The sequence below is a fragment of the Chroicocephalus ridibundus genome, chromosome 1 (assembly GCF_963924245.1).
Source record: "Chroicocephalus ridibundus chromosome 1, bChrRid1.1, whole genome shotgun sequence".
Taxonomy (NCBI): domain Eukaryota; kingdom Metazoa; phylum Chordata; class Aves; order Charadriiformes; family Laridae; genus Chroicocephalus; species Chroicocephalus ridibundus.
This window is the reverse complement of record NC_086284.1, coordinates 30,109,545-30,136,460: the sequence shown is the minus strand read 5'-3', so window position 1 is coordinate 30,136,460 and position 26,916 is coordinate 30,109,545. Positions and strand designations below refer to the sequence as shown.

At 35.8% G+C, this 26,916-nt stretch overlaps 1 protein-coding gene across 12 annotated transcripts in view; it reads left to right on the top strand.

The window, feature by feature from the left end:
• POSTN (periostin) overlaps window positions 1-23,186 on the top strand; it is a 39,278-nt gene extending 16,092 nt beyond the window's left edge. Inside the window, exons 8-24 of one of the 12 annotated variants that reach the window (XM_063333096.1) lie at window positions 1,179-1,391; window positions 1,551-1,685; window positions 2,562-2,710; window positions 3,245-3,381; window positions 4,237-4,367; window positions 7,146-7,276; window positions 7,444-7,546; window positions 7,932-7,999; window positions 8,580-8,625; window positions 10,762-10,809; window positions 14,129-14,224; window positions 14,821-14,910; window positions 16,467-16,544; window positions 16,953-17,033; window positions 19,226-19,312; window positions 21,365-21,406; window positions 21,944-23,186. In XM_063333096.1, the coding sequence (XP_063189166.1) occupies window positions 1,179-1,391; window positions 1,551-1,685; window positions 2,562-2,710; window positions 3,245-3,381; window positions 4,237-4,367; window positions 7,146-7,276; window positions 7,444-7,546; window positions 7,932-7,999; window positions 8,580-8,625; window positions 10,762-10,809; window positions 14,129-14,224; window positions 14,821-14,910; window positions 16,467-16,544; window positions 16,953-17,033; window positions 19,226-19,312; window positions 21,365-21,406; window positions 21,944-21,984 (1,676 nt within the window). In that variant the 3' untranslated portion in view covers window positions 21,985-23,186. The remainder of the gene's footprint in view (window positions 1-1,178; window positions 1,392-1,550; window positions 1,686-2,561; window positions 2,711-3,244; window positions 3,382-4,236; window positions 4,368-7,145; window positions 7,277-7,443; window positions 7,547-7,931; window positions 8,000-8,579; window positions 8,626-10,761; window positions 10,810-14,128; window positions 14,225-14,820; window positions 14,911-16,466; window positions 16,545-16,952; window positions 17,034-19,225; window positions 19,313-21,364; window positions 21,407-21,943) is intronic. The other 11 variants (XM_063333125.1, XM_063333116.1, XM_063333106.1 and 8 more) reach the window with 11 other exon arrangements.
• The last annotated feature ends 3,730 nt before the right edge of the window (window positions 23,187-26,916 follow it).

Genomic DNA, 26,916 nt, shown 5'->3' with positions numbered 1-26,916 from the left:
AAATTTAGCACCTGTACTTTCATACATATGGGAGGAGTTATTTCTTCTGTTTCTGACTTTTCCAATTACCTAAGAATTCAAATTCACTGAAAACTTAGTTTCCAAAACAGTTTAAAGGAAACTGTGAAAATATAGGCACACTGATGTTTCTAGTAGTTCAGCTGCGTAGTTCTGATAGAGATTCCTGCCTCTAGAATTGCAGGGCTATTTGAATGCGGGATGCTCTCATAGCTTTCTCATGAAGAGCTTTTTCATACAAAAAGGACATGCTCTTGTAATAAGCAAATTCTGCCCTGCAAGTTGAACTGAATTTATACGATATATTCTGAAAAACTGTAACGGTCAGCACGCTTACTCTTCTGAGAACTACAATAAAACTAAATGATAACGGAAGTCTGTTATGTGCACCATATGTAACGGACCGCTAAGAAATGGAAGGCTACACTTCTGTTCTCATTTATGAGCTCCACTGCACTACACAAGCTCTCCATCATTTCATCATAGCCTGATTAAATCACTGTGCAGCATCTCAATGGAGGATGGTGAAAAGAGGGATCTGGGCTAACTTAAACGTGAGACAATGACTAAAAATGCAATCCTGAAATAACACAGCATTTCTGTTGTGTTTTTTTTATTATTTTTTGCAGTTTGCTTTCAGGGATTTTTGTCTGATTCTTTTGGTATCCACAGAAGATAGTACACTGAGTCTCACTTACATAGTAATGCATAAAAAAAATAAATCTGAGCCAGACTTTGCATAGCCTATACAGTTTTGTACTCGGAGGTTCATTTGGAGCATATCACCTGCAGTCACTGAATTATATACTCCGTTACATGCAGATTGTAGGTTGTTTGGTTGGACTCGATGATCTCAAAGGTTCTTTCCAACCATGAAGATTCTATGATTCTATGATCACAGCATAGCTGGTATCATTTTCATAATATAGGGGGTTCAAAACATTCTTGACCATAGATGTTGTTTACAGGCCTGTAGTATCAATTCTCATATAAATAACTTTCAATAAAGTAACTATGAGTGTAACTAGGCAAATATGCTAGATAAGCTACTAAACTATTAAAAATAGTGTAGATGTAAAAATTTACCATATTTTTTTTATATATATATATATATGTGTGTGCAAACACCTTTATATGAACTTCCTGCTCTTTCTCTGCAGCTCTCGTGAAGTTCCATATTTTAAATACCCTTCAGTGCTCTGAAGCCATCACAGGTGGTGCAGTCTATGAAACCTTGGAAGGAAACACACTTGAAGTTGGCTGCGATGGTGAAAGTCTGACTGTGAACGGAGTGAAGATGGTGAAACGCAAAGATATTGTGACAAGCAATGGTGTTATCCACCTCATTGATGAAGTGATAATTCCTGATTCTGGTCAGTGATGTATATGAAAAACTTCTTACACTGAAGATGTTTTCTACAATCTTACCTAGATTCCCTCAGATGTATTGCTATGGAAAGCACAGAGGATCCAAATCAGGAAAAGGAATAAATTGTGTGTTAAAATAACTTTTCTTATTCCTTTATTTACAGCCAAGCAAGTCATTGAGCTTGGGGGTGCCCAACAGACCACTTTTACAGACCTGGTGGCACAGCTAGGACTGGCGTCTTCTCTAAGACCAGAAGGCCAATACACTCTCCTGGCACCTCTGAATGGTGCTTTTTCAGGTTAGTAGCCTTAAGAGATAATCTCTGAATGTAAAAATAAAACAAGAATATATGATACCCTGAGAGTTTTCCACATAAGCCCCAGTACTCATGCTGAGTCCCAAGGAAAGACAGCCATAGAGAAATAGAGATACTTCATCCTTTCCAAATACATACCATGCAGAAAGACAAAACAAGCTTGACCGCCAAGCTGCACAGCTTGTCTTTGGTGATATCATTTGTTAATGGAAATAGTGTCACTAAAATAAGATACAAAATATGCACAGAGAGATTGTGGGAAAAGCAGGATATTAATGAACTGCCAGTTCCCTTAATCTTTGCGTTATTTGCATTAGATTCACAACTTATTTATTCTCAAAAAGGTTATATGAGAAGGTTGGTATTTTCCAGTACATTAAAGTAGCAAGAAACTGATAAAAAATATACCATAAAATAGATGTTTGCATATTTGCAGAAGGGACCGCATGGGCATCCTGCCCCTCCCCCAAGAATTTGATTGTTAACGCATCACCACACAAGCAAATTTGGAAAGGTTTTAAAGTGTACATGCAGAAAGGAAAAGTTGTAATAAAAGCTTCAGCAGTAATTCAGAAGATGGAACAAGACCACATATAAATCATTTGCCATATTATTTATAATAGTTAATCAGGACTATGTCAGAAGTTCATGTCTGAATTTAAGGAATGGCAATTTGCAGAAACTACGTCACAATTAATTTTCTGTGTACACAGATCTGTCCAAGCCTTAAGTCAAGCATTTCAAAGAAAGATTCAGTATTTCAATAGTTAACCAATAAGGTCTTTCCACAGTTAACCTTATTTGAATGAAAATTCACTATATAAATCACCATATATTAATACCTAAATGGCTTTGTAGATGACACCTTAAGGATGGATCAACGCCTTCTTAAAACGATCCTGCAGAATCACATTATAAAAGTGAAAGTTGGACTCAATGAACTGTACAATGGACAAGAGCTGGAGACAATTGGAGGAAAACTGCTTAGAGTCTTTGTGTATCGCACCGTAAGTGAATGGGGCTTTCTAACAATATGTATCCCAACTATGAAAATGAAGAGTCATGAAAGAATACAAGACAAAGCTGAATGAAACCTCCAACAATTACCATTACGACTAGCAAAAATCTTTAAGCTTTTAAGCTAGGAAAAAATGAATCTTTATTGATGGGAACTTTGTTTTCATGGAAGACTCTTTTGGAAAACAAACAGGATTCCAGATTTGGCACTCCATTAATTAAAAATTTTTAAAGCTAGTTTTTGGAACTAAATAAGACCATTCTCAAGGGGAAGAAAAAAATCAAGTTTGGAAATATTTACATCATATTAACTTACTCCAGATTTTGCTACTTTTGCTTTCTCAGCCAATAACAGATTTCCTGGCAGGAACACATAATTTGACTGTAGGAAATACATATGAATATTATTTTTACATATAGGAGCCTATTTTGAAGCATGCATCCATCTTCTTTTATCAAATATGTTTAAATGTATATCATTGTGTGAATAGCTACATCTGTTTGTTTGGGGTTTTTTTAATTAGGCTGTATGTGTTGAAAATTCATGCATGGTCAGAGGAAGTAAAGAAGGAAGGAATGGTTTTATTCACATCTTCAGACAAATCATCAATCCAGCAGAAAAGACATTGCATGAAATGCTGAGAAATGATAAGCGTTTCAGGTGAGTAGGAGTTTTGACAGCACTGAGATTTTCCTACAGAGGGTAACTTATGTACAGCACAGTTGGTCTTAGAAATAGTTGCGAACCGTGTGTTGTTGGATTTTTGGGGGCAGGGAGGGCAGGGCACAAGCCTTGCAAACTTGGTGAAGAAATGTTTATATGCTTTCCAGGGGGACACCGCTCTCCAGTCTTGCCCTTTTCCAGAGTCGTTTCTCAGCTGTCCTTTCTTCTGATACCATTCGCAAAAAAAGGGGAAGAGGGGGAGGAAAAAAGAAAAAGTATTCTCCTCCAGCTGCATACTGAAAGGGCTCCCAGATTTTATGCTAGAATGGTTGTTTACAGCACATAAGAGTCAGTAAGATACCAGAAAGAGAAGAGTAAGAGGACAAAAGGAATTGAAAGATGCATCCAGAGCTATAAATGCAGTAGAGACTGGAGTTTTAATTAACAAGTAGTCCAATTCCATATAGGTGCAGCATGACTGCATACACTTCCAGTACGTATTTCTCTTGCCTTCCTGCACAAATATCAATACTTATATAGACAGCAACTACCCCTGGCATCCTCCCTTCATCTCTTTGATCTGTGAGGTTTTAATTCAATGAATTCTGCTCTTATCCAGGCTGCCAATATTTTTTTTTCTTAAATCCTTTTTCCTCAGTCTGCTACTCTTAAGACTGCCTTTTATTTTTTCTAATTTTCCACCTTCACTGTCTTTATTTCTGGGAAACAGTGAGAGTGTTTGAAGATTGATATACTATCAGAAAAAAATGAGGGAACTAAGTGCCTGGACCCAAGTGTAGTTACTACACTTCAATGGAATGTATTTGTGTTTTGTCTCTTTCCTGTAAACAGTGTTTTCCTCAGTCTGGTGAAAGCTGCAGGTTTAGATGATGTTCTGTCACGGCCTGGAGAATGGACTCTGTTTGTTCCAACTAATGATGCCTTTAAAGGTTTGACTGATGACGACAAAGATATATTGATAAGTAAGTAACATAAGAAAACTAGACATATAAGAAAAGGCAAAATCGATGGGAAAGGCGGCTCGTGCATTTCTTACACAAAAGATGTCTGATAAAACAGTTTACTTTTTGCGTAGGACTTCCCTAAATGAATTCCTTCTTGGGCGAAAGAAAAAATATATTTTTGGAAAAAAGCATCCAACCAGAATTTATATTTAAATTTCAGTCCTTGGTATATTATTCCAAGGTGTAATTACCTTCCAGGTTAAAATCCGCATTTGGTTAATTAGCTTCAACTTTTCATCATTCAATCTTGCTATAATTTTTTTTTTAAAATGAAAAATCTCTTCTGTCATATTTCTTTTCTAGTTGTGACCATTGCATTAAAAGATATGTAGTATTCACTTTCCTGTCTGTCCTTTCTCTTCTCTGCCTCCACCCAGAGATCTCTGATATCACCTGTGCTCTGCGACTTAAATATTGAATATGTATTGCTAAAGGCCAATATATGTAATTTCTTCCCATCTTACACTTTTAAACTTTGGAATTAAGTACATTTTTCACAAGATTTAAAAGCAGTTTCTTTAATGTCATGTTTTTTTCCCATAAGAGAAGAAATGCACAATGAGTACTTCAAATCTCCTGCAGAATTTCCCATTAGAGGGGTAGACTGTGGCCACAGCATTACAAATATTTTCAGTTTATTTAAGAATAATGTGAATCTGGTGTGGGATTCCCACACTCCCACAAGTGTGGGAGGAGGGGTTACCTTGAATCCCACATCCAGAAGGTCAGTCACATTTTCCCTTCCTGAACTTTTCAGATCAAAGATCAAAGACGTGAAGCCAAATCCTATGAATCCTTAGTGACTTTAGAGTCCAGTTCTGAGCATTCATAAACAGCAACCCCAGCTCTACACAGCCTTTAACTCACTAAGGAGGCACTGTGAATTTGAATTATCTTTTCAGCCATTTAAAGTTATGTTAGTGGTCTAAATTACCTTCTAGTGTGGTGTGTCTCTAGTGACTAACAGTAAATTAACAGCTAGCCTAAATGAATAACATTGGATAGCTATAAAATGAAATTAAGCTTGTCTCAAGTCTATGAACTGAACTAACTGGGTAAATGCTATTGTTCTGGTTTTATTGGACTATATAGTTATTTTATTAACTAAGATTGAGTTTATCAGGTCTATTATTTTTGCCTTCAGTTCGCAACTCGACATTGTACCCAAGGCCCATGCCATTTTGGATTATTTCTATAGTTAAGAATATAATTATATTTGCCATTCTGCTTTTTAAGGGGCTTTATGTACTATTTTTTCCTATCATTGTGGCTCAGTTTATACTTACTTTCCTTGGAAGATGAGATTTTAATTTACCCTCATTATTTTTTTTGCAGCAGAATGGCCGTTTTTTGTGTCAGATTACTATCTGGAAATCTGTCTTGGCTTTCTTTAAAGGCATAATTTTGTTTTCTTCATAAATTTAAATCTTAAAATATGTAAGGAATATAAAGAAATACTTGTTTAACTGTAAGAAAAACATGAAACAAAGATTATTTTAACCAGTAACCATTGTGGTATAGAACAAAGGTAATCTGATAGTTTGTGAAAATGGCTATGTTTAGTCTATCTATGAATGGTTCAGTCACAAAATCTCAGTGCTAATTTTAGTAGGAAGAAAAAAAGCATTTAATTGCATTTCAGTAGTAAAGTGAATCACAGTAATATCTGTGATCAAAACAAAAAGCAGATAAAGAGCAGATAAAAGCAGTTAAAGAGACACCAGGAAAACATTATAATCAGACAGTATTTCCATTGCAGTTTCATCAAGACTGAAACTCTTAATAACAATCAATATCAGCATGTAATGCTGATATGAAACTTGTAATAGAATGGTCAACATTCCATGTAATGGCAAGCAGATGTATTTTAAAACTGCTCTGCTTGGTACCCTATCTCATTGGATGGTTGTGGGTATTCCTGCAGCCTGTCATATGACTCTGAACCTCCAGAGACCCCTGTCAGGACACTAACTTGGGCTCCAGAATCCATTTACTTTTTAAAAAGACAGTCTTGAAACTGTTGGCTTTTTTTCCTTTCTTCCCAAATAGGAGTGTCAGACTTTGAAACATGTAAATCATCCCTGTAATAGGTTCGCCCCCAACCCCGGCCTTTCCCAACTTCTCCAAGCTGCATCTGTTCTCTCTAAGAACAGAAAAAATCAGCACTCCAAATGATTCCTTCTTTTCTGCCTGAAGTAAATAGCAGCTTTCTCCTGCCCCAGATGGGAAAAAAAAGTGTTTATATAAAGAGTTGTAGGTTATCTCCAGTCATCTCAGAAGGGTGTCGCCACAAGAGAATAATTATATTAATTGTTAGCTATGGTTCCCTTTAATTGCAAAAGTGTTAAGGCTGGAGTTTAAGGCTGAAGTGTTTGAAGTGCAAAAGTGTTAAGGCTGAAATTTGATATTGCTGACTGCTTAGTGGTCCTGAAATTACGGTGCTTGCAAATGATTTGTGGAGCGTATTTAAGAAAAGGGAAAAAAATTCTAATTAGGGGTGCAAGGAAATACGAAAAAATAATACAGAAAAATAGGAAAATGCTGGCTGCTTTTCTGTTCTTTTGTATGGTTGTTTTTTTTCACTTTATCGTCATTTTAACAGATTGAAGTTGTATATGCTTGTGGTAGTTTCATTCATACTGTGCTTAATTCTGTCTCAAGCCTGTGTGAATCCTTAGAATTTCCAGAAATATCCATTACCATTTGATTTTTAGTCCTACTTTTCTTTTTAAATAGGAGACAAAAATGCTCTCAGGAATATCCTTCTTTACCACTTGACACAAGGAGTTTTTATTGGAAGTGGCTTTGAGCCTGGTGTGACAAACATCCTTAAAACCATCCAAGGAGGGAAACTCTACTTGAAAACTGTTAAGTATTGAAAAAGTCTCCCTGATACAGCCTTGTAACAGGGATTTGTCATTCCATGTCTATCTGCATTACAGAATGGGTTGCATTTTTCTGAACATTATATTAAGATTTGGGGTTGTTTTTAAGTGTCCCCGATAACTTGTGTTCTATTTTCATCCTTTACCAGGTGAATGATACTCTTCTGGTTAATGAACTGAAATCAAGAGAATCTGACCTTATGGCAACCAATGGTGTCATTCATGTTATTGATAAACTCCTATATCCGGCAGGTGAGTATTAGTGCACGGAATTTATAGATGCTCTTCTGAATCTGTTTACATGTTATGTAGGTGCAATAACGTAAAAAAGTTAACTCCTTTAAAGAGACAGTTCCTACGTGGAATAAGAAACAGAAAGTTTACCTCACTGATCATTTTGTGCAAGAACCTTCCTTGAAACCATGGCAAGTCTTTAAATTCTGTGAAAGTCAAGTATATAGAAGACAAGATGTTATAGGCATCTTACACATCCACTAATTTGGAAGAATGTATATGTACAAGTACATATACAGCTTGTGTGAGTGTTTGAGAGTGATTACATCTCCCAGTCACTTTAAATGAAAGTAAAATGAACACAGATGTATGATTCCTCTTACGTGCCTATTTCTTTCAACAGACCTGCCTGTTGGAAATGATCAGTTGCTTACAATCCTGAAGAAGTTGATTAAGTACATTCAAATAAAGGTACTCTTTAAATAATGATCCCTTCATCTTCTAGGTAGGATCTGTGAAATCATGTACATTATAATTCATGATTCTCTGGTGCCTCTGTTTCTTCAGCAGACAACACATGCAATAATTCCCAGTTACCCAAATATAATAATGAAAGATACCCCACACTCAATAGTTAGAATTTGTGGTTTTTAACACCAAATAAGTGTAGAATATTTCCATTTGAATCACTCCAATGTGAACTGGCCCAAATCTGCTCTTTGGTTGAGGTACACTTCACCACTCCATCAAAATAAATCACTTCTAAATCATTGAGGCAACGCCTCTTTGAAAGAAATATTGAGTGTCTAAATTCCTATGTCACTAAACCCACTAGCCTCCATAGCCTGTGGAGAAAAATAGACATTCATATCTATCTCAGCTGTCCTCTTGAAGTTACATTTTCCCTCAACAATGAATGAAACAACCTAGGCAAATAGCATAGCCTAACTTTTAGATCAGTTAAGCAGTAAATCCTGCCCATGCTTATTAGGAAACTAGAAGGCAAGTGTTCTTTCTTCTAAATTTTAAAATTACTTTTCTGTATTTATAGTTTGTTCGTGACAGTACCTTCAAAGAGATTCCACTGACGTTTTACAGTAAGTCCATTTTAAATACTTCCAGATGAGTTTGAGATTGCTTTTTAAATGTTGCCAGTTCCAATCTTGAACTGTGGATCTTTTTTTCAATCAAAAAGAAAGCAATTTCTGGGAAAGTAAGATTTGCCAATGAAGCACAGGAATAAAAAGACTCAAAGTAGAATGTTCTGGCTGTTGTGCTACTGTATGTGTTTTTTTCCCTTTCCAGATGTGTGACAGGAAAGTAACCCTGAAGTAAGCTGTTCAGACTCTTTGGGGGAGGCGAGATACATATGGAAAAAATTGTCTTTTCCTTTTTTAGCCAAGGTTCAGTGCTTCGTGCATAGCAGAGTTCTACTGTCTGCCTCTCTAAGACGTAGCGTTGTACTGTACTGACTCTCCAAGATGTAGCATTGGTCAGACTCTGCACTGAGAAGCTTTCTTTTTCATAAATGCTTCCAGAGGGAGAGAGTGTACCTGTTCAACCTGTTTCCCATCATGCAAATATGAAGCTTGTGTGGGAGGCAGTTGTTCTGACCATATTCTCTTCAGGGTGTAAATGCAAAAAAGGAACTTTTTTTGTTCTCTTGCAGCCTTTTCAGGGTTTGCATTTAGTTTCTGCATATAAAGGAGAACCTGTTGAAGCAAACTGTTAGAAGATAAAGATCTTGCTAAAGCTTTGGCTTGTGAGAGAATACAGATTTAGGCAGATGATTAAGTTTCTGTAGGATTCTACCCACATTTGTCAGTAGAAATGGAGACCATCACGTTAGGCTTTTGAAAATCAAGAATGGACACACTGAAGTTAAAAGAATCTTGGAACAAAAAATGGAGAAATATATCTTGATGACAAGATGAATATGAGTCAACAGCTAGCTGGTCAAGGCAGGTCATTATCCCACTCTACACTGCACTGATGCAGCCCCACCTCGAGTACTCTGTGCAGTTTTGGGCACCTCAATATAAGAAGAACACCAAACTATTAGAGTGTGTCCAGAGAAGTGCGACCAAGATGGTGAAAGGTCTTGAGGGCAAGACTTACAAGGAGCGTCTGAAGTCACTTGGTTTGTTCAGCTTGGAGAAGAGGGGTGACCTCAACACAGTCTACAACTTCCTCAAGGGGAACAGCAGAGGGAGGGGAAAGTGCTGATCTCCTCTCTCTGATGACCGATGATAGTACACAAGGAAATGGAATGAAGCTGCACCAGGGGAAGTTCACTTTAGGCATTAGGAAAAGGTTCTTCACTGAGAGGGTGGCTGGTCACTGGAACAGGCTCCGCAGGGAAGTGGTCACTGCACCAAGCCTGTCAGAGTTCAAGGAGTGCCTAGATGATGCTCTTAGTCATATGGTTTAGTTTTAGGTAGTCCTGTGGGGACAAGGGAGTTGGACTTGATGACCCTTATGGGTCCTTTCCAACCCGAGATATTCTATGATTCTATGTCCCACAGCTAGTGAGAGCAGCTAGAGAGAGAGCAATGCCTGTAAGCTGCAGCAAGGGATGTCAATGTCAGAGATCAAGAAAGTTGTACCTGTTGATTTAGTTGAATGCGGGAACGGGAAGGCTGGGACCTGTATCAGTGAAGGCTTCTCTACCAATGAACGGATATGAGTCAAATAATTTTATATCAGAGATGTTCAATGAATACTTGAGTCTGTCTTAGGTGTAGAGGGACAACTTGATCTCACAAGGGCACCACAGTCATGCTCTCCATGACATTCTATCAAGTGTAAGAATAGTTCTGAATGTCAGAGGGTTTCCTCTGTTTACCAGGTCAGCTCCCTAATGAAAAGAAAAGGGCAAGATTCAAATTTAAGATGCACCAAGGAATTCTGCAAAAGTTTATGCAGGGAATGGTATTAGCCATTATTATTGTGTACCTTACATTATCATGGGTTTTGTGACCAGTGGGCTTCGTAAGGCACAAACATAGGCAAATAGAATGCCAGTAGACTCGGTCTGAAGGTGGCTTGTATACACCACCATTTAGTAACTAGAACCGAGGTCCATACTCTAGATCCGTTTGAGTTACTTTTCCATCCGTTATTATCTGTGATTTTATCCACGTCTTTATGACCAGACCAAATCTAACTGATCATTACCATAAAGAAACTGTGAGAATGGAGTGTGCTTTATATTCCATTTTCTATACTTTCAGAAATTAACATAATTGAAAGCAACGTCCAGCCCATCATCAGAAAGGAAGGTAAACGAGGCCCTTAGTATATATAGTTCTGTATATGTTTATATACATATACAGAATATATATTGTATATATTTCTGTATATGTTAATATACATATACAGAATATATATCATATGTATTTCTTTACCAGGATGCATTTTGTACATAACAATTCCAGGATGTTCAACACTTTGCTGGAAAAGCAAAGATACAAATATTGCAATTAGAACTGGCTGAAATATTTTATATAAAAAGATTTCCCACAGTTGCTCTCCCCAAATGATTTCTTCCTTTTTCTACGTGCATTTTTAAAATATTTTTTAAATAATCTTTTTTCAAACCATTTCCTTTAAATGCCCCAAATATTACCATATTTTCAATAAAAACATTTTATTTTTTTAAAATTAAAACAGTTATTTGAAAAAATGAAGTAGATTTGTTTCTTCTACTCTGAAGGAAAAAAAAGACCAACAGTTCATTTTTATATAGTTTTCAATCAGTTCTAAATACCAATATCTGTCAGATGCCTGGAAAGGATGGTTAGCCAATCTTTCTTTTTTGATTTCTCACAGCAAAAGCATGACTTAAAGATTAATGGTGGGACTGAAGAGAACAAAAAGTGGGGCTGGGACTGTCAGAATCACTTGTCATTCATAACTTAACTAAAACACCCATTTGTTCCACCAGTCTAAGTATACTGCTAATGAGCTCCAGTTTCCCATTGAAATAAAAATGCTCAAAGGGAATCTGGTTGAGCTTTTCTGAGGAGTCAGGCAGTTAAAAATATCTTGCAAGAATTTTATCCAGACTATTTAATCATTGTTTCTGGGAGGACTTTCTCCCAGCAGAAGTGACGTGAGCTTGCTTTTTTCAGCAGTTTGTCTGTGCTTCATCCCGTTTAGGATTAGACACCATCTAGCATATATATACTGATCTTTGTTGCTTAGTCTCCGTCATTAAATCAGATCCGCAGAGCAATATAAATGGATGGATGATTCCATATGGTAATTCATCCAAGATATTTTAGAAATCTTCCTATGAGGAAGATGAATCACTCACTCTCTGAAAGCCCCTGTTTTTCTGTGTTAAATCCAGAGGCAGGGCATATAGTTTAGGTGATTTACATGATGTTTAGAAGTTGAAAGTTAACTGAAACAAGCCCCTCTTTTAAAGAAAAAAAATAAATTTCTGAGCACTTACATAGTCAAATGTACGACTAAGCGTTATTCACCAGAGAAAGAACAAATAACTTTATGAGTTAGTGAGTATTGAAGAGTTACTCCTTTCCATTGCCAATACACTGTTTCTGCTTTGGGACACAATCCGGGGAATGATCTCTAGGCAATACAGCCTTTCTGCTGACAATTTAGAAGTAGACACAATAAAGCCAATTCTGCCCTTCCTGAACTTGCTAGTAGTATCAGTATTGAGCAGCAGCTCCCGTCAAAACCACAAAAGCCCACAATTGTCTGTAGAAAAACTCTGGCAAAGTTTCATGTTAATTTTTGCAACATATATCAGGAAGTTCTAGCAGAGCGTGATGGAAAGGAGATTTCAGGAAAAAAAGAAAAACCACCCCCAAGTGTAGAGGGTGATGTCTGCCCTTTCCTGTCTCAATGTTTTCTACTTCAGTTGTGCTTCCATTGTCCATACATCGGCAAGTTAAAGGGATCTAAAAAATTAAATCTGATTGAAACCCAATTCGTAATTGATCAAATGTTCAAAGGATTGATCCTTGACTAGGCAGTCTAGCAAACTATGGCTTTACCTTTTGTTTTCTGTATATCTGCTATATCAATCACATAAGAAAGTCCAGTAATCTAGAAATTTAAAAAAAAAATGAAGATTTATAAACATTCATAAATATACCTTTGACATGCTTTCATTATTATTAATCACTTATGTCAATATATATTGATATTTAATGGACTCTCAATGTGCAAAAATGCCTCTAACTTTAAAGCAGAAGCAAGTGAATGAATCTTGTAAGATTGCTTATTTAAAATATTTATGTTTTTCAGCCAGACTTGTTAGAAAATAGAAGAAAGAGTGGGGTGTTCAGCTATTTAAAACTCAGAGTAGATGAATGGAGCTCTATAATAACTGAGCATTGTTATCATCCTGTCATATCATCTCATCTGCAGCAAATAAATGAATTATTTAGCTCTAAAATCTGACTTATAAAATTATCTTCTGCTGCAAAAGCAAACAAAAATGTGTGCTTGGATTTTTATTATTGAAGGACACTAGTTAGCCTGAATTGTACTGTTTTTAACAAATAACACCAGGCACCCATATTAAAAAGCTATTGTCAAATTCTGATCAGTAATTAAAAAAAACCCAAAACTATAAAGTATAGACTTCTACATAAACTCATATAAAGATTTTTAAGGTATGTTTAAGGAAAGCAAGAGAGATGGACTTTAAGTTTCTAACTCTGAATAGGGAATAAGGGAAGTGTGTGTTACAGCAACTTTTTAAGTAGGTGATGTTGCTGTAATGCTTGTTACAGAAGACCCATGTTATTCTTGTTAACCGACTGCATCAATGGTATGTTCCGAATTTATTTAGTATCTGCTGCTCCAGCCTGTCAGACAGAAATACATTTGGATCAGCATGGTTTATAGGGATTGCACAAGGTTAAGAGGTTTGTTTTGGCCACTGAAATCAAGATGACATCTCCCATGCAACTCAGAGAATGATAACCATTAATGCTGACAAATATCCATACAGCCATTCCAGTTGATCTTTGAAGTTTATTTAATTTTTTTTCTTTAAGCTGTGTGACCAGTGGACAATTCTTGATAGCTTAAAAAAAAAAAAAGCCAAATAAAAACCCCCCAAAAGACCTAATTTCCTCTTGCCTATCTATACAGTTAGTAGGAAATAATTTGACAAACATTTCCCTCTCTAGTTCTTTCCTAAGCTTTCACACAATAATTTGCACGCTCATCACTAGCACAGCAATAGCTATAAGACTCCAGCAACGCCGCATAGTAGGCTTCTTACCAATATATAGAGAGGAAGACGTCCTTTCAGCTGCTGAGGATCTGGTTTTTGCCTGAGACTTGTCAACAAATTTTAAAAATATCAGACACACAAAAATAAAATAAAATAATTAAATAGTAAGTGTGCAATAGGATCTAAATTTAAGATAGCATGGGACGAAGTGCAAGATTGAACAGCATTGCTGCAAATGGCTTCTCAGATTTAAGAAATCCATTACAGTCATCTGGTTTATTTAGGGGAGGGGGATAATGCTAGCTTTGTCTCAGCCCCATGGAATACCATAAATATTTTTATGACTATTTGTAACGTGTTGTTTTTTTCCTATGTCACAGACCCATCTATCACACAGCTCACTAAATTAATTGAAGGGGAACCTGAGTTCAAAATAGTCAGGGAAGGGGAGACAATAACTAAAGTGATTCATGGAGGTTGGTATGCTTTCAGCAACTCATTTGTATTAGCTAAAATTTGAAATATTCACTATTCCAAGTCAGTTTCTACTTTATGTAGGTGATTCAGGTGATACGTTAGACAAGTGTTCTGTTTTTAACAAGACCTTCTGGAAGTGTTGTAATTTTATTGCGTAATTTCATTCTCACTTCTCAATTAAAAAAAAATGTGGGTTTTTTTGCCTAGCTCTGTCCCATAGCTACAGTCAAGACAGTGTTAGAAATGTTGTGCATGCTGACATAAGATCTCTCTCTCTTAAGAATTATTTGCTGGTTGTTGTCCTGTAATCAAAAATGCAGAATGTGAATCTGTGATAGGCAATTTTATCAGAGAGGTAAATTTTGCCTTCTGCTTTGCTAGGGGAATCGAGAAGTTCACATCTAGGGTGCTTTTAAAGGAAAAGCAGCATGTGGCCATCCTAAATTTGGAGGAAACTCCTCTGGACATTTTCGTTTTTCATAAAATATGCTATGGTATTTCCTTGTGTACTTCAGTAAGTTTCCACATCTCAAAAACAACACTTGTAACACTGTTCATCACTTGATTAATGTCTTCAACTTAAAAATCCTTGTAGAACCAATTATTAAAACATACACCAAAATCATTGATGGACGACCTGTGGAAGTGACAGAGAAAAAAGTAACAGAAGAAAGAATTATTCAAGGTAAATTATGATGAGCCATTCATACTTCATGAAGTTTACCATTACATACAAAGTAACAAATCCTGAGTTCTGTCCTAATGCCTAACCTGCATTTCCTGGACAGAAATACCCAAATTACATTTCCTGGAGAGAAGAATTTTCAGAAATGCTGGCTGTGTGTCCTACACACACATATACAGAAATGGCAATTAGATTTTAACAGCATGCAAAACAATGAAAAATTAACTTTGGTTTTTTATGTGTTTGCAAAGTGTCTGCTCCTGCAAGCTTCTTGCTACCATTTCAGGATGGGACTGCTTTTATTGCACTTTTTAAGTCTGGCTTGCTTTAGAAAGAAGACATTTTCTTGTGTGTGTGAACTTTTGGGTTGTGTATTTCCAGGTAAGTTTCATTTGACCAAAAGTAGACCTTCACTGTGGAAATACCTACTTTTGCCTGTCATCCCAGGCTCCCTGGACAATCATTTCAGAAAAACTTCTTCTCTGTTTTTCCGTAAGGAGAGGCCTTGATTGATCTGACATGTGCAAGTTAGACCTGTATATTCAGCTAATATAAGATGAAAATAATGGGCACCTATGTCCCTTGATCTTCTCCTGCAGTAACTTTCAAACTCCTTGGCCAATTTCAATATTTGACCTTACTACAAGGATATTTCTTTAAGAATCCTAGAATCTTCAAAGAAATTGAGAAGTGGAGCGAGACATTTAAGCAGTCACAAATTTTCTGTTAACACATTTTGATCCCCTTGGTTAAATATTAGTTCGAACACTGCCAATAAAATTCTGTCTGCCAGAGCAGTTTTAAGGGAAAGACAGTGTTATAGGAACATACTGACTTAGCAGAAAGTCTTAATATTCAGTTTATTTAGAAAATCTTAAAATTAAATTTAAGAAGTCCTTCAAGCAAGAGAGAAATAAATAACCAGACTTAAGATGTTCTCATACACCTATTTACTACAATGAAAATAACTGAAAAAAAACCGCTGGTCGTTTCTGAATAAACCCGCGACTGTTTTTCGACACAGAATTTTGGGGGAGAAAATAAAATACCATTTTCTCATTTCTCATATTCAGGTTTCACTAATATCCCACATAAAATGGTCAATATAATGTAAAATGCTAGTGCTTCATACCTGATTTTTCTTCCTCTTCCCTCTGTAGCAGAAACTGATAAAAAATCTCAAATGTTAAGCTCTCAAATGATTCATAGCAGTAATAAAAGCAACAATGTCTATTTACAATGGTGGACCAGACTCCTTTTGCACTTAGGAAATACCTGATCTATGATGTAATACAACAAAGTGTTTAAAACTGTGCCTTACTTAAAGAATACGAGGAGATATTTACTATAAGTATATTAAATTTCTCTAAGTACTTTCCCGAATAGCTCTAAATACTATTTGTAACCCTCTTTCAATTTAATTTGGGAAACAGTAAAGAAAAATGATCATAAAAGCAGATTAAAGAGTGTTAATCCTAAGTGTTAAATAGGAAACAATAACTTAAAAGGCAATCCCTTATATTTGATTAAAGTCCGTCTTACACATCTTTTTTCAGGTCCTGAAATAAAATATACCAGAATTACTGCTGGTGGTTCAGACAATGAAGAAAAGTTAAAGAAATTGCTTGAAGAAGGTTAGTATCCTTGTTTTCTTTTCTTCCTTTAAAAAATGTATATATTACTTAAGTAATTACTGAATGGATACTCCATGTTTTCAGCAAAGGTGCTCATACTGCAAAAACATACCCAGAGTCTAAACCTCATAACCTGAAAAATGTCCAAATCCAACATTCTGGTTTGAGTCTCTGATCTTCACATTTCAGTCAGCTCTGGATTTGAGGCTGCCTGGGTCTAATACATAGTATGCTATGTTTGTTGTAAAATATGGTGTTTTCGGTGTTTACATGGAATTTATTATTATAACAGATGAATTTTGTAATTCAGCAAAATGCTATGACAGGATTAATTCAGTAATATGCTGTTACACGATTGTCAAAAGTTTTATGTAAATCAATTATTTGCCATAACCTGTGTCCTATCAGAGGTTACCAAGGTGACCAAATTTATTGAAGGTGATGGTCATTTACTTGAGGATGAAGAAATCAAAAGACTTCTGCAGGGAGGTAATTCAGTGTATTATAACTAACCTTTTTGCAACAGGTTATGATAACTGAAACCCCTCTCGGATATGTTGATCTCAACATTTTAAAGACTGACCTAGTGGAAGTGGAACTTTAATGGGAGAAAAAAATAGAATGCCATATATGAAGTTCCAGATGTCTGTGAAATGGAAATAAGTACCAAAGTTTGATTAATCAATTTATTTATGATATTGATCATGAAAAAAAAAAATTGTTGGGTTTTTTTCAGTCTTTAAAAAGTTATCTAATTAAAACTCAGGGGAGCAATGAAGATTTATTCCACTAGCCGTGAACTGTTTTTTCAGCAAATTTAAATCTGTGAAAACCACTTGTGAAGTGGAAAGTATTGTAATAGGCCAAATTCATCTTACTTAGCAGTTCTTCAGAAATGAATATTCATTGCCCTCAAGTTAATAATTAAAGGCATGTTTAGCATCCTTCTTTCAATACTTACAGGTGATGGATATCAAGGCATTAACTTTAATTCTCTTCCAATATAGCATTCCAAGGAATGGTTTTCTTTCCTTCTTGCTCTCTTAATTCTAACAGTTTTGGCAGTATATAACCAGTAGCTGTAGAAAAATGGTAAAAGAACTTGTGCTTATGAAATTAATCTTTATCTATGAATTTGGAATGTTCTCTGCTTAATGTAGATTAGAAAAAACTACCTATAATAGCAATGGGGAATAAAAAAAAAGAGAATTCAAGTGTTGTGCTTTTACAAAATGTTAGTGTAAATCTGAGTCGGAAGCTCAAAAATAAGTATGGATACGTATGGCATAAATTAACTGAATCCACTTCATTTTAAGTTCATTTTTTAGTAAGTTACCAACTTGAATACCAGTAAAAAGTAGCTTACAGCCAGCTATGTGTTCATTGAACTAAATCTTGTAGTACTTCAGAAGCACTATTCTGTCAGCGTGAGTTGTGTTAAACTTAAGTAAAAAATTTAGTGATGGCTGAACAGCTTTCCACCAAACAAAACCATGCTAGTTGATAATACAGCTAGTCTTAGAGAAAAGCTAAGATATGGCTATGAATACTGTTGACTGTATTTCTTCTGTTTTAAACACATAAATCTTAGTTTTACAAATCTAAGCCAGGATTTGACTGTAGTCATTGGAGAGAAAAAAGAACTTCCAGAGGGTTTTTCATCTTATCCCATCTTAAGCGTCCCAGCTATGTGAAAAGAGTTGCTCTCTGGAGATGGCTATTTCAGTACTGCATATTTAAAAGGAAAGTTGAAAGAAATTATAGCAAGAAAATCCCTCCATATACTGGACTATGTTCTGTTGGTGTCAACCAGGCAATAAAGAGCATAATTAAACTTTATCTGTCAAACTGTTCAAAATTCTGGTGACAGGTCTGATGCCAGAATCTAATAATTATAATTGTAATTGTAATTTTAATCGTCTTCAGTTACTGAGGTATACAACTAAATAGACATAATCTGTAGAGATACATCTTACAGTGATCCTATAGGTCTATGGAAAAGAGATAAATAGTTTATCTGTAGTAATTTTGGAAAAGACAATGTTGTCTCTTGAATTCTTGCTATTTTTCCTTGCTATTATATGTTAGTTTGCATAAGCATCCTGCTTTATAGAATGGACCCAATAAGCAGATTTTTCTCTTGTTTTAATTTGATTTTTCTCTATCTTTTATCCAGTCAGCTACCCTTGGCTGCCATGGTAATACCTTACCATATGTTTAGCCAATAAAAACAGATACACATGCTCCTGTTGGTGATAATGGTGATAATGCTTTATGTTCCTCTTACCTACATCAAATTCCTTCTGTTTTACTGAAAATTTCCTAAGCATTTATATCCAGCTCCAGTCACAAACAAATGTATTACCACTGTCTAAAGTAAAGGAATGATTTTGCATTGGCTTTAATTCTACTTATACAATATCCAGCATTCCTTATTGGAAATCGCAATCTTTGCTGAAATGCAACTTCAAGCCAAGATTGCAATGAATGACTCTCAGCCCTAGAGCAGGAATCACCTGTGGCAGAGCCAAGGAAATCAGCAGGACCTTATGGCATGAATAAGGTGGTGGCCTGCATAGATCTGCACCCCCAAAATGACATTTTTTTTCCACTAAAGGTTCCTTGCATATGGGAAAATGCCGTGCCAGATTTAACTCATTTGTTTTTGATGCTTATCGTAGCTGGAACTGAGTACACCAAGGTTACTAAAGTAATTGAGGGGGAGCCACAGATTATCGAGAGAGAAATCAAGACAGTCCAGCTGGAAGGTTAGTTTGCCTAAAAATCCAGAATCACTAAGACCTGCTTTGTCTGAAGTGATCATTCCGGGTGGGGTTTTGTAGTATTTATTCACAAAAATTACTTAGGTCTGAAGCCAGTATTTTAGCAAGAAGAGTTTCATAATTGTTTTGGAAAAGAATTCTTTCACTGACATTACAGAGAAAAATGTTGAGGCTTATCTTGTGGCTAAATGTAACTAAAAGATTTGGCAAGCATAGTAGACAAGAGGAAATGTCTAACCACAAAACTTAGGTAAAATATTTGAAGGAACACGCACCATAAGAATTGCCTTTTCTCTAAGCAGCACATCCAGAAGAAGACCACGTGAGTCGTTTTTAACTTGAGTTATTTCTTGTCAGTGTTAATGTGATCTGTTGATGTGAGGGGTTCTCAACTTGGTGAAGTGGGGTAGGGTGGAGGGAATATAACCTCTGGGGTTGAGTAAATATCTCACAGGGTCTTGGAATTTCTCTGTCCTTATCCTGTTGTTAAATGAGGGAAGCTCTTGGGTTTGAAAAAGCTGAACAGTGTTGAGGTTCAAAATGGGTCTTTCAAAGGAGCCAAATACAATTCTGCCTGGATTTATATTAGGAATTTGTTCTTCAAGTTTAATGATCATTTTTTAGTGATCTTCATTCAAAGTTAAGAAGTAGATTGTTTAGAATTTCTTTGTTTGTTTGTGTGTCCTTTTCCAATTGTAATTATGCAGATTAAGTTATTCTGTCAGCCTTTGAACTAAATGAATTAATGTAGTAGGAAGAAATATTATGGCTTGTGGAGAATGAATTTAAATAAATGCGCTTCTACTTTTTAAATTTTGAAGTCTATGGTAAATATTGAAGACATACCATAGTGTTTGCGTAACTTCAATGTTGAGTCGTATAAGGCATGCAGGGAAGATAACTGTTGCCTGAAAATGACAGACAAGTGTGATCTTCGACCATGACGTTTACCTGAAAGCATAATTGTGTGGACAGCATATGAGTATGGAAAGAGTAGTTCGGATGGACCGTGTCCTGTCCTTGTCAGGGCAGTGCAGAGCTTGAAATTTTCTATCACCTTGGTGCAGATACCCATTGTTTAGTCTTAGCTGTAATGAGGTGAAGCCTGTGTCTCAGGGCTATGCATTTATGTACACTGTACCTCAGGATTAAAAGACAACTGATTGCAGCTGGTTAAGCGAAGATGCAAGTACTTCATAGTTGTAAAGAAGGAAAAATACCACAGTAAAATTTCTGTGACAGTAACAGAAGAATTATCCCTAATTCTTATGAATGTTTTTCCTTCCAATGAGGAGACATCCGGTTTAAAAAAATGCCTCAAGGTCTGATGAGAAAGAAGAAAAAGTGTCCATAGTTTCACTGAGTCAGTATTTTGGAAAACAGATGTATCTGTTAATGAGGGTGGTACCTAGTCAATAGCCCTTGCTCTATTCCACCCTTTAAAGTAGAAGCCTCTGAGAAAATTAACTGAACTCTAAACGCAGAATCGTATGGCAGACTCACAATGCAGTTACACATCAGGACCCAGACACAGCTGGAAATGTGGCTACCATCACAAGTTTCAAGCATATCATTTATAAATACTTCCTGAAGTAATGTCTACACAGCAGACCTGAACATCCTCTGCCAAAAGCTGAGACTGAGCCCCGGGCTGTACACTAACCTGAGCTTGTACGTCGCTGACAGTGTCAGGCGATGTTTGCTGGATGAAGAACATGGGTAAAACGTCCTGGCACCTGCCTGCATCATGTAACCATCTGTAGGAAATCAGTGTGAATAATGGATTCATTCATACTCTTAAAATGTAAATATGCTTTTGAAATGTTAAGATTTGGTGGACGACTGCACATGACAGAAATGCATGAATTGTATTATAAGCATTCATGTTTCAGGTGATCAAGTCAACATGCTAATGGGAAAAAATTCTTGATTTACTGACAACCTTGCAAGTCAGCAATGGGTTTCCAACATTTCTATTGAGGTTTAGTTTAAAGGCTCTTACAAATGATTTCTGACTGCCATATTTCTGTTTTCTAGAAGCACCTGTACGGAAAGTACAACCAAACAGGAGGACACAAGGTAAAAACAAAACATATATTTAAACATTTTAACATGCATCAAATATTATTCTCAGTTATGTTAAAATTCAGGAGGGAAAAAATATCCTTAAGAAAACAGAGCTCAAACGGAAAGAGCTGAATTTATGCTTTTAAAAAACAAAATTTTAACAAAGCTTGGTATTGTTAACCACTGGGTTTCTAGATTTTTTTTCTTATATGTATTTCTATCTGAAAACAACTTAGATATGTGCTTTGGTCAAACAGTGTTTCAGATTAGAGTAAAGCTGTCAAAGTGAGATCTGACTTTGGAGTCTTAACAAATGGCACTGTGGGATTCCCCACTGTGGGATTTGTAACTCACTGATTCTACATTATTTTGATCAATTAAGAAGCTGAGAGATCAGTATAATTTCCTAGCTGCCAGCACAAAAGTGAAGGGTACAGAATCAGGCTTCATCTCTCCTCTTCACATGTCTGTTTCACAAGTAAATACAGTATATAGTGTAACTATATTATACATAAGTAATAATTATGGTTCTTTTTCCATTTTTCGCAGGGGGAGCAGCAAGAAGGAGGACAAGACTAGCTTATCCCTAAAAGCTTTCCAAGATAGAATCCACAGAATTACAAGTTAATGGCATGGTCTTTGAGAGGAAGAGAAACTGTTTTTTAAAAAATGAGAACATTAGAAAACGACGTTGTTTTGATAACATAATGTAAACTGAACCATGAATCCAGAAAACAATGTGAAGCTGCAGATACTCACTGCTAGCACAGTGCTCACTAGGAGGAGTAGTCCATTGGGGGTGCTTTAACTGCTCTTGATAGTAAGCACTATGCAGGGTGGGATCCAGGAACTGCTGGAAGGCCATCAACTTCTGTAGAACCAGGATTCCTTCTTACGCTGGCTAGTAGTAAGTGTTTGCAGGATTGGATTCAAAAAGAGCAGGGAACAATACAGAGTGTATTTTTTTATTATTATTATTTCCACTAAATAAGAAATATAAATGAAATTAGATCATTTCTAGATAAAAATCACTTCAGGTGACTTTTAGAGTAATCTAAGGAAATATGAAATGTTAACATAGCACTTTTGGTTCAGTGGTATTGTATGCTTTTTTTTAAGTCAAAATTCATTGTGTGTTTAATGTCATAATGACACCAGTAATGTTACCTTTTTTAAACAAACAAATATGCCTTATATGAAATGTATCCTTTTTCTTTTTTTTGTTCTGCATTACATATCCAAACACCTAGTAAAATGGCTAATGGAAGCTCTTAAAAAGAAAAAAAAATCTAACATTGTGAGCTTCTTGAAATGTATTTGAGGTCATGTTGACTTCATAATTTATAAGAAAAATCATTCCTATTAAAGGAATCCTGTACCAATACATATACTGAGATTTTCCCACTTTTCCCCAAATGTGTCTTTTGATTATTAAGGTGGATTATAGAAGGGATAAATAAAAATGCATGCAAACAGTTAACTCAGCATGGAAAAAGGTTTTACAAAAATGAGGCTAGGTCTGAAAGCTTTTATATCAAAACATGCTTTGCTAATGTCTGGTACTAATGTGGAGTTGTCTGTAAATTATGTCCATTTTGTAACTCTAGTTTTATACTCATAAAAGTTGTTTGCCTTTATTAACAACAGTTGGAAAACAATTACTCATGGAGTAAGAAAAAACCTGTTCAAAGTGCCTTAATTCTGCAGACTAAAGTTTCAGAGGAGTTATCTAATGTGCTTTTATATGTCTGTTTTGAAACAAATACTAAATAAAGAATTTGGCTGAACTGTGCTTACTTTCATTTGGGAACATTTTTTAATAAGTAAAGGAAATTCTACATATTCTTAAACTTTTAGTGTAGTTTTTAGTTAAAAAATATGCTTTCAGAGAAGCAAATTTTTGCTTCCCGTTCTCACTTAGCATGTGCTAATGCACTTAAACTGCATCAGTCTCCTTAAACACAATTAAAAACCTTCCCTAATTCCATAATCACACACCGTGAGCACCACTCCCTGGATGATAAAGCAATCTGAGCAATGGATTGATATCTTGTGTAGCCTTACCGGTCTGTCAGACTCTCTCAATAAGGTGACCTCGGTATCTACTATGATAGTGCTTTGGTGGAAGGACAGCTTTTAACCCCCAGTAAGAGCTAGACAGCTTTTAGGTGAGAATGAGAGCTCTTAGGACTGCCTAGAGGGTGAACTGAAGCTCTAACTTTTCCCCAGGGCCTTTGACTGTCATTAAATCATGAACTTTAATCTCCTTTCTTCACTGCTGTGCCACCGTGAGCTGTCAGTCAAGTAAGATTTTAAAGGACGATAATTACGTGAGGGGAGGAATGTGTCTATACTCTCCTCTCCCAATAAAAGAACAGGAGCTGGGGGTAAAAATGGAATGGAACTAACATAAATTATATACAGAAACTGGGGAGAAAGCAGAAGAAGGCAAGAAAATGGATTAAAACTTATCATGTGGTAGGACATTTTTAACTTTTCAAGTGGAAATAAATTTGTAACATACTAATTTTGGTATATTTTCTGCTTTGATAACATCTTAAGGCCTGTGGTAGTCACTAAAATACCTTTCTGTACTTCACCTTTCGTTAATATAATCCAGGTGAAATACAACCGTATATGAAGGGCACTCCTTCATGAACACTTGTTTCTCTGATACACTCTGTCCCTCTGTGTTCTTCCTTGACCACAGGAGGTGTTTGCCCAACTGCGCTGTACACTGACATCTCCTTTGATGGATTGGCTTTTTCTGTTTATCTGAACAAGAATACTTCACAAACCAATGTAGAAAGAACATCAACATTGCTTTTCATATAGTTAGTTATTTCTGTCTCATCACGGACAGTCTTTTGGAAAAGAGCAGATTTGGATAAATTTTGTGACTATGACTCCTCCCACTCCATTATCTATTTCCCCTCACCTGATATTAATTTAAACTAATGTAATGTTATTAAACAAGGGATTAGCATACTACCAAGTCAGAATGCTTACTAATAATAGAGAACTCCCTCTTTTCTTTGGTGTTTCCTAATAATCTCTTGGGGATTTATAAGCAGGTATGCCCAGTTGAGTTGGTGATGGAATTCTCAAAGCGCTTTATCTACTTCCTGAATGAAAAACTGATGCCAAAGAATTAGTAACTGACAGTGGTCCAGGATCTGTCAGTTTTGACAACAGTGGGTGCACATAAGTGATCTATAAGATCACTAAATATTGATGTTTCCTTTAAAAATAATGAAATTTGAGAATTACACATTAATTGCTACTTTGTGATTTTCTGGAAACTAGGATTCGTATCTACGTTCTTTTCTTTGTGATGTAGGAGGGAAAATATAAGTATTCATAATTTGACAAGTATGAATAGAGGAGAACATGGTGAATGTTTTTCATATATTAAATATGATGAAAAAAGTGGAAGCTACAAGACAGAGACATTACAGGTGGATAACAAAACTGCCTTGGAGTTGATGATACTTGGCATTTAAGTACCACCATATACTTAATCCTTCATCTTCATATAAAATGGTCACTTCTGTCCTCTGTTCCTCTGTCTCTCATCTCCCCTGTGAAGTGACCAGCAAGGATGCCTGAACAGTTCCTTGGCATGAATCTATATGGTCACAAAATAACTAAAATCCAACTTCTCCAAAACAAAGCTTTGTTTATTCTTTCCCTTAAAGGTGAAAAGTAAATGTCTCAAAGACATAAAATAAACTACCTTTAAAAGCAGCACCACAAATAATAAGCTGTTTCATATAGATTTCTGTTTTCTGTGTTTAATACCCCTTTGCCAAATTGATCTGAAATAAGCTAAGATATCCAAAATTTAACAGACTGACAGCCATGTACAAATCTTTCCATGCTCTCATACACATTCCAATCTGTGTATCCTCACCCATTCAGAGCATGACTACAAGACTGATGAAACCAGGCCTAAAAACTGAGGGGGAAAAAGTTGTTAATAGTGCCTGATTCTTTCTTTACATGATTCAGCAAAAAGTTTCACCCAGCCCTATTTCTCCCTCTCTAGTTTGAACAAGACCACTGTATTGTACAGCCTGATCTGTGCATCACCTAGGGGTCAGGCCCAAACTGCTTATACTACCTTTTCCTGTCAGGGTTCACATATTTAAGCTTAAATAATGTCCTGTTAACCTTGTTACTGTCTGAGGAGAGTAAATTTTGCTGTCTCTATAGTCACCAGGCTTTCAGTTATGTCTTCTGTTGTTTCTTTGAAGATCCTTAAAATTACCTCTGGTGGCACCTCAGTGCTCTCACGCAGCAGCCTCTTGACACAGGTGTAGGAGCTCTAGTAGTAAAGGCACATGTGATATTTGTAAAAAACTAAATAGAACAAAACTCTCCATTACTTTAATTCAGCGCCCAAGAAATATATACAAAAAAATGTAAAACTGGAAAATCTCAAATCTCAACTATGTTGAAATTTTTTAAAAAGTGAGGGGGAAAAATGCCATCTGTGATATTCTTCTACATGAAAAATTGAATAGCTCTATTCATTAGTGCATTTTAAACATCTACTTCAGATATGCACATTTAGTGTTGGGTTCCTTTTTTTTTTTTTTTTTTAATTATAACTCGCATTAATTCCACAATACTTTTACCAGGAGTAATTTTTAAAGATATTACTCTTAAAAAGATGAAACTGACATTTTATAAAGAAATATGGTTTGCACTACCTTGTGGACTTTGTGATTCAATTAAATGCCATTTGCGTAAAGTGTAGGCTTTTGAAATTATCTGTACTCCAAAACATTGCAGTAATTTTTAAGAGGATGCTAGACAGAATGTTTTCAGGTTATACATTAACTGTACGAAAGAAAAAAATAAAATACTTGTTAAAACAGTTGCATTCTTCTTGCAGATTCTCTCAAAGAAGTTAACAACTAGTATTGGTCAAACTGACAAATAAATATATATATTGCTGTTACTTGCCAAGCCATGTTTATGACTAACAGTAAAATTGGTTAAAACACTGCAAAATCTCTTTATCTACTAATTTAATAAAACTGGAAATAAATAATAAAAATTCAAAAATCATTGTTTCCACCTTAGTAGAAGTGTTTTCAGACTAATTTCTAGGAAGAGGAGTATTAAATATAAATTAAAATACTTGTTCTCATGCTTGGAAAATATAAAAAAAATAGTTACTTTCTTTAGTCAGCAGACCCCAAGAATCTTATAAAGAAAATCAAACTCGTCTCAGTTTTGCAGACGGAGACACTTAGTCACAGAAGAAATTAAATCCTCTCTTCTGAGTTCCAGTTCATTTCACTGTTTTCCAGATCACACGTCTCTGCTTTCCTCATCACTAGCTAATATTTGACATCAAAATGCCGTAGAAGATCTGATATCTTGTTACCCTGGTGGTTGTACTTTGTGTGGTTTTATGAGAGCAACTATACTAATAGGACATTTGGCAGAGGTGACATGCCTCCTGATCTTCTGCCTCTCATCCATCTGGGTGCTCCATGAACAATGTGCAG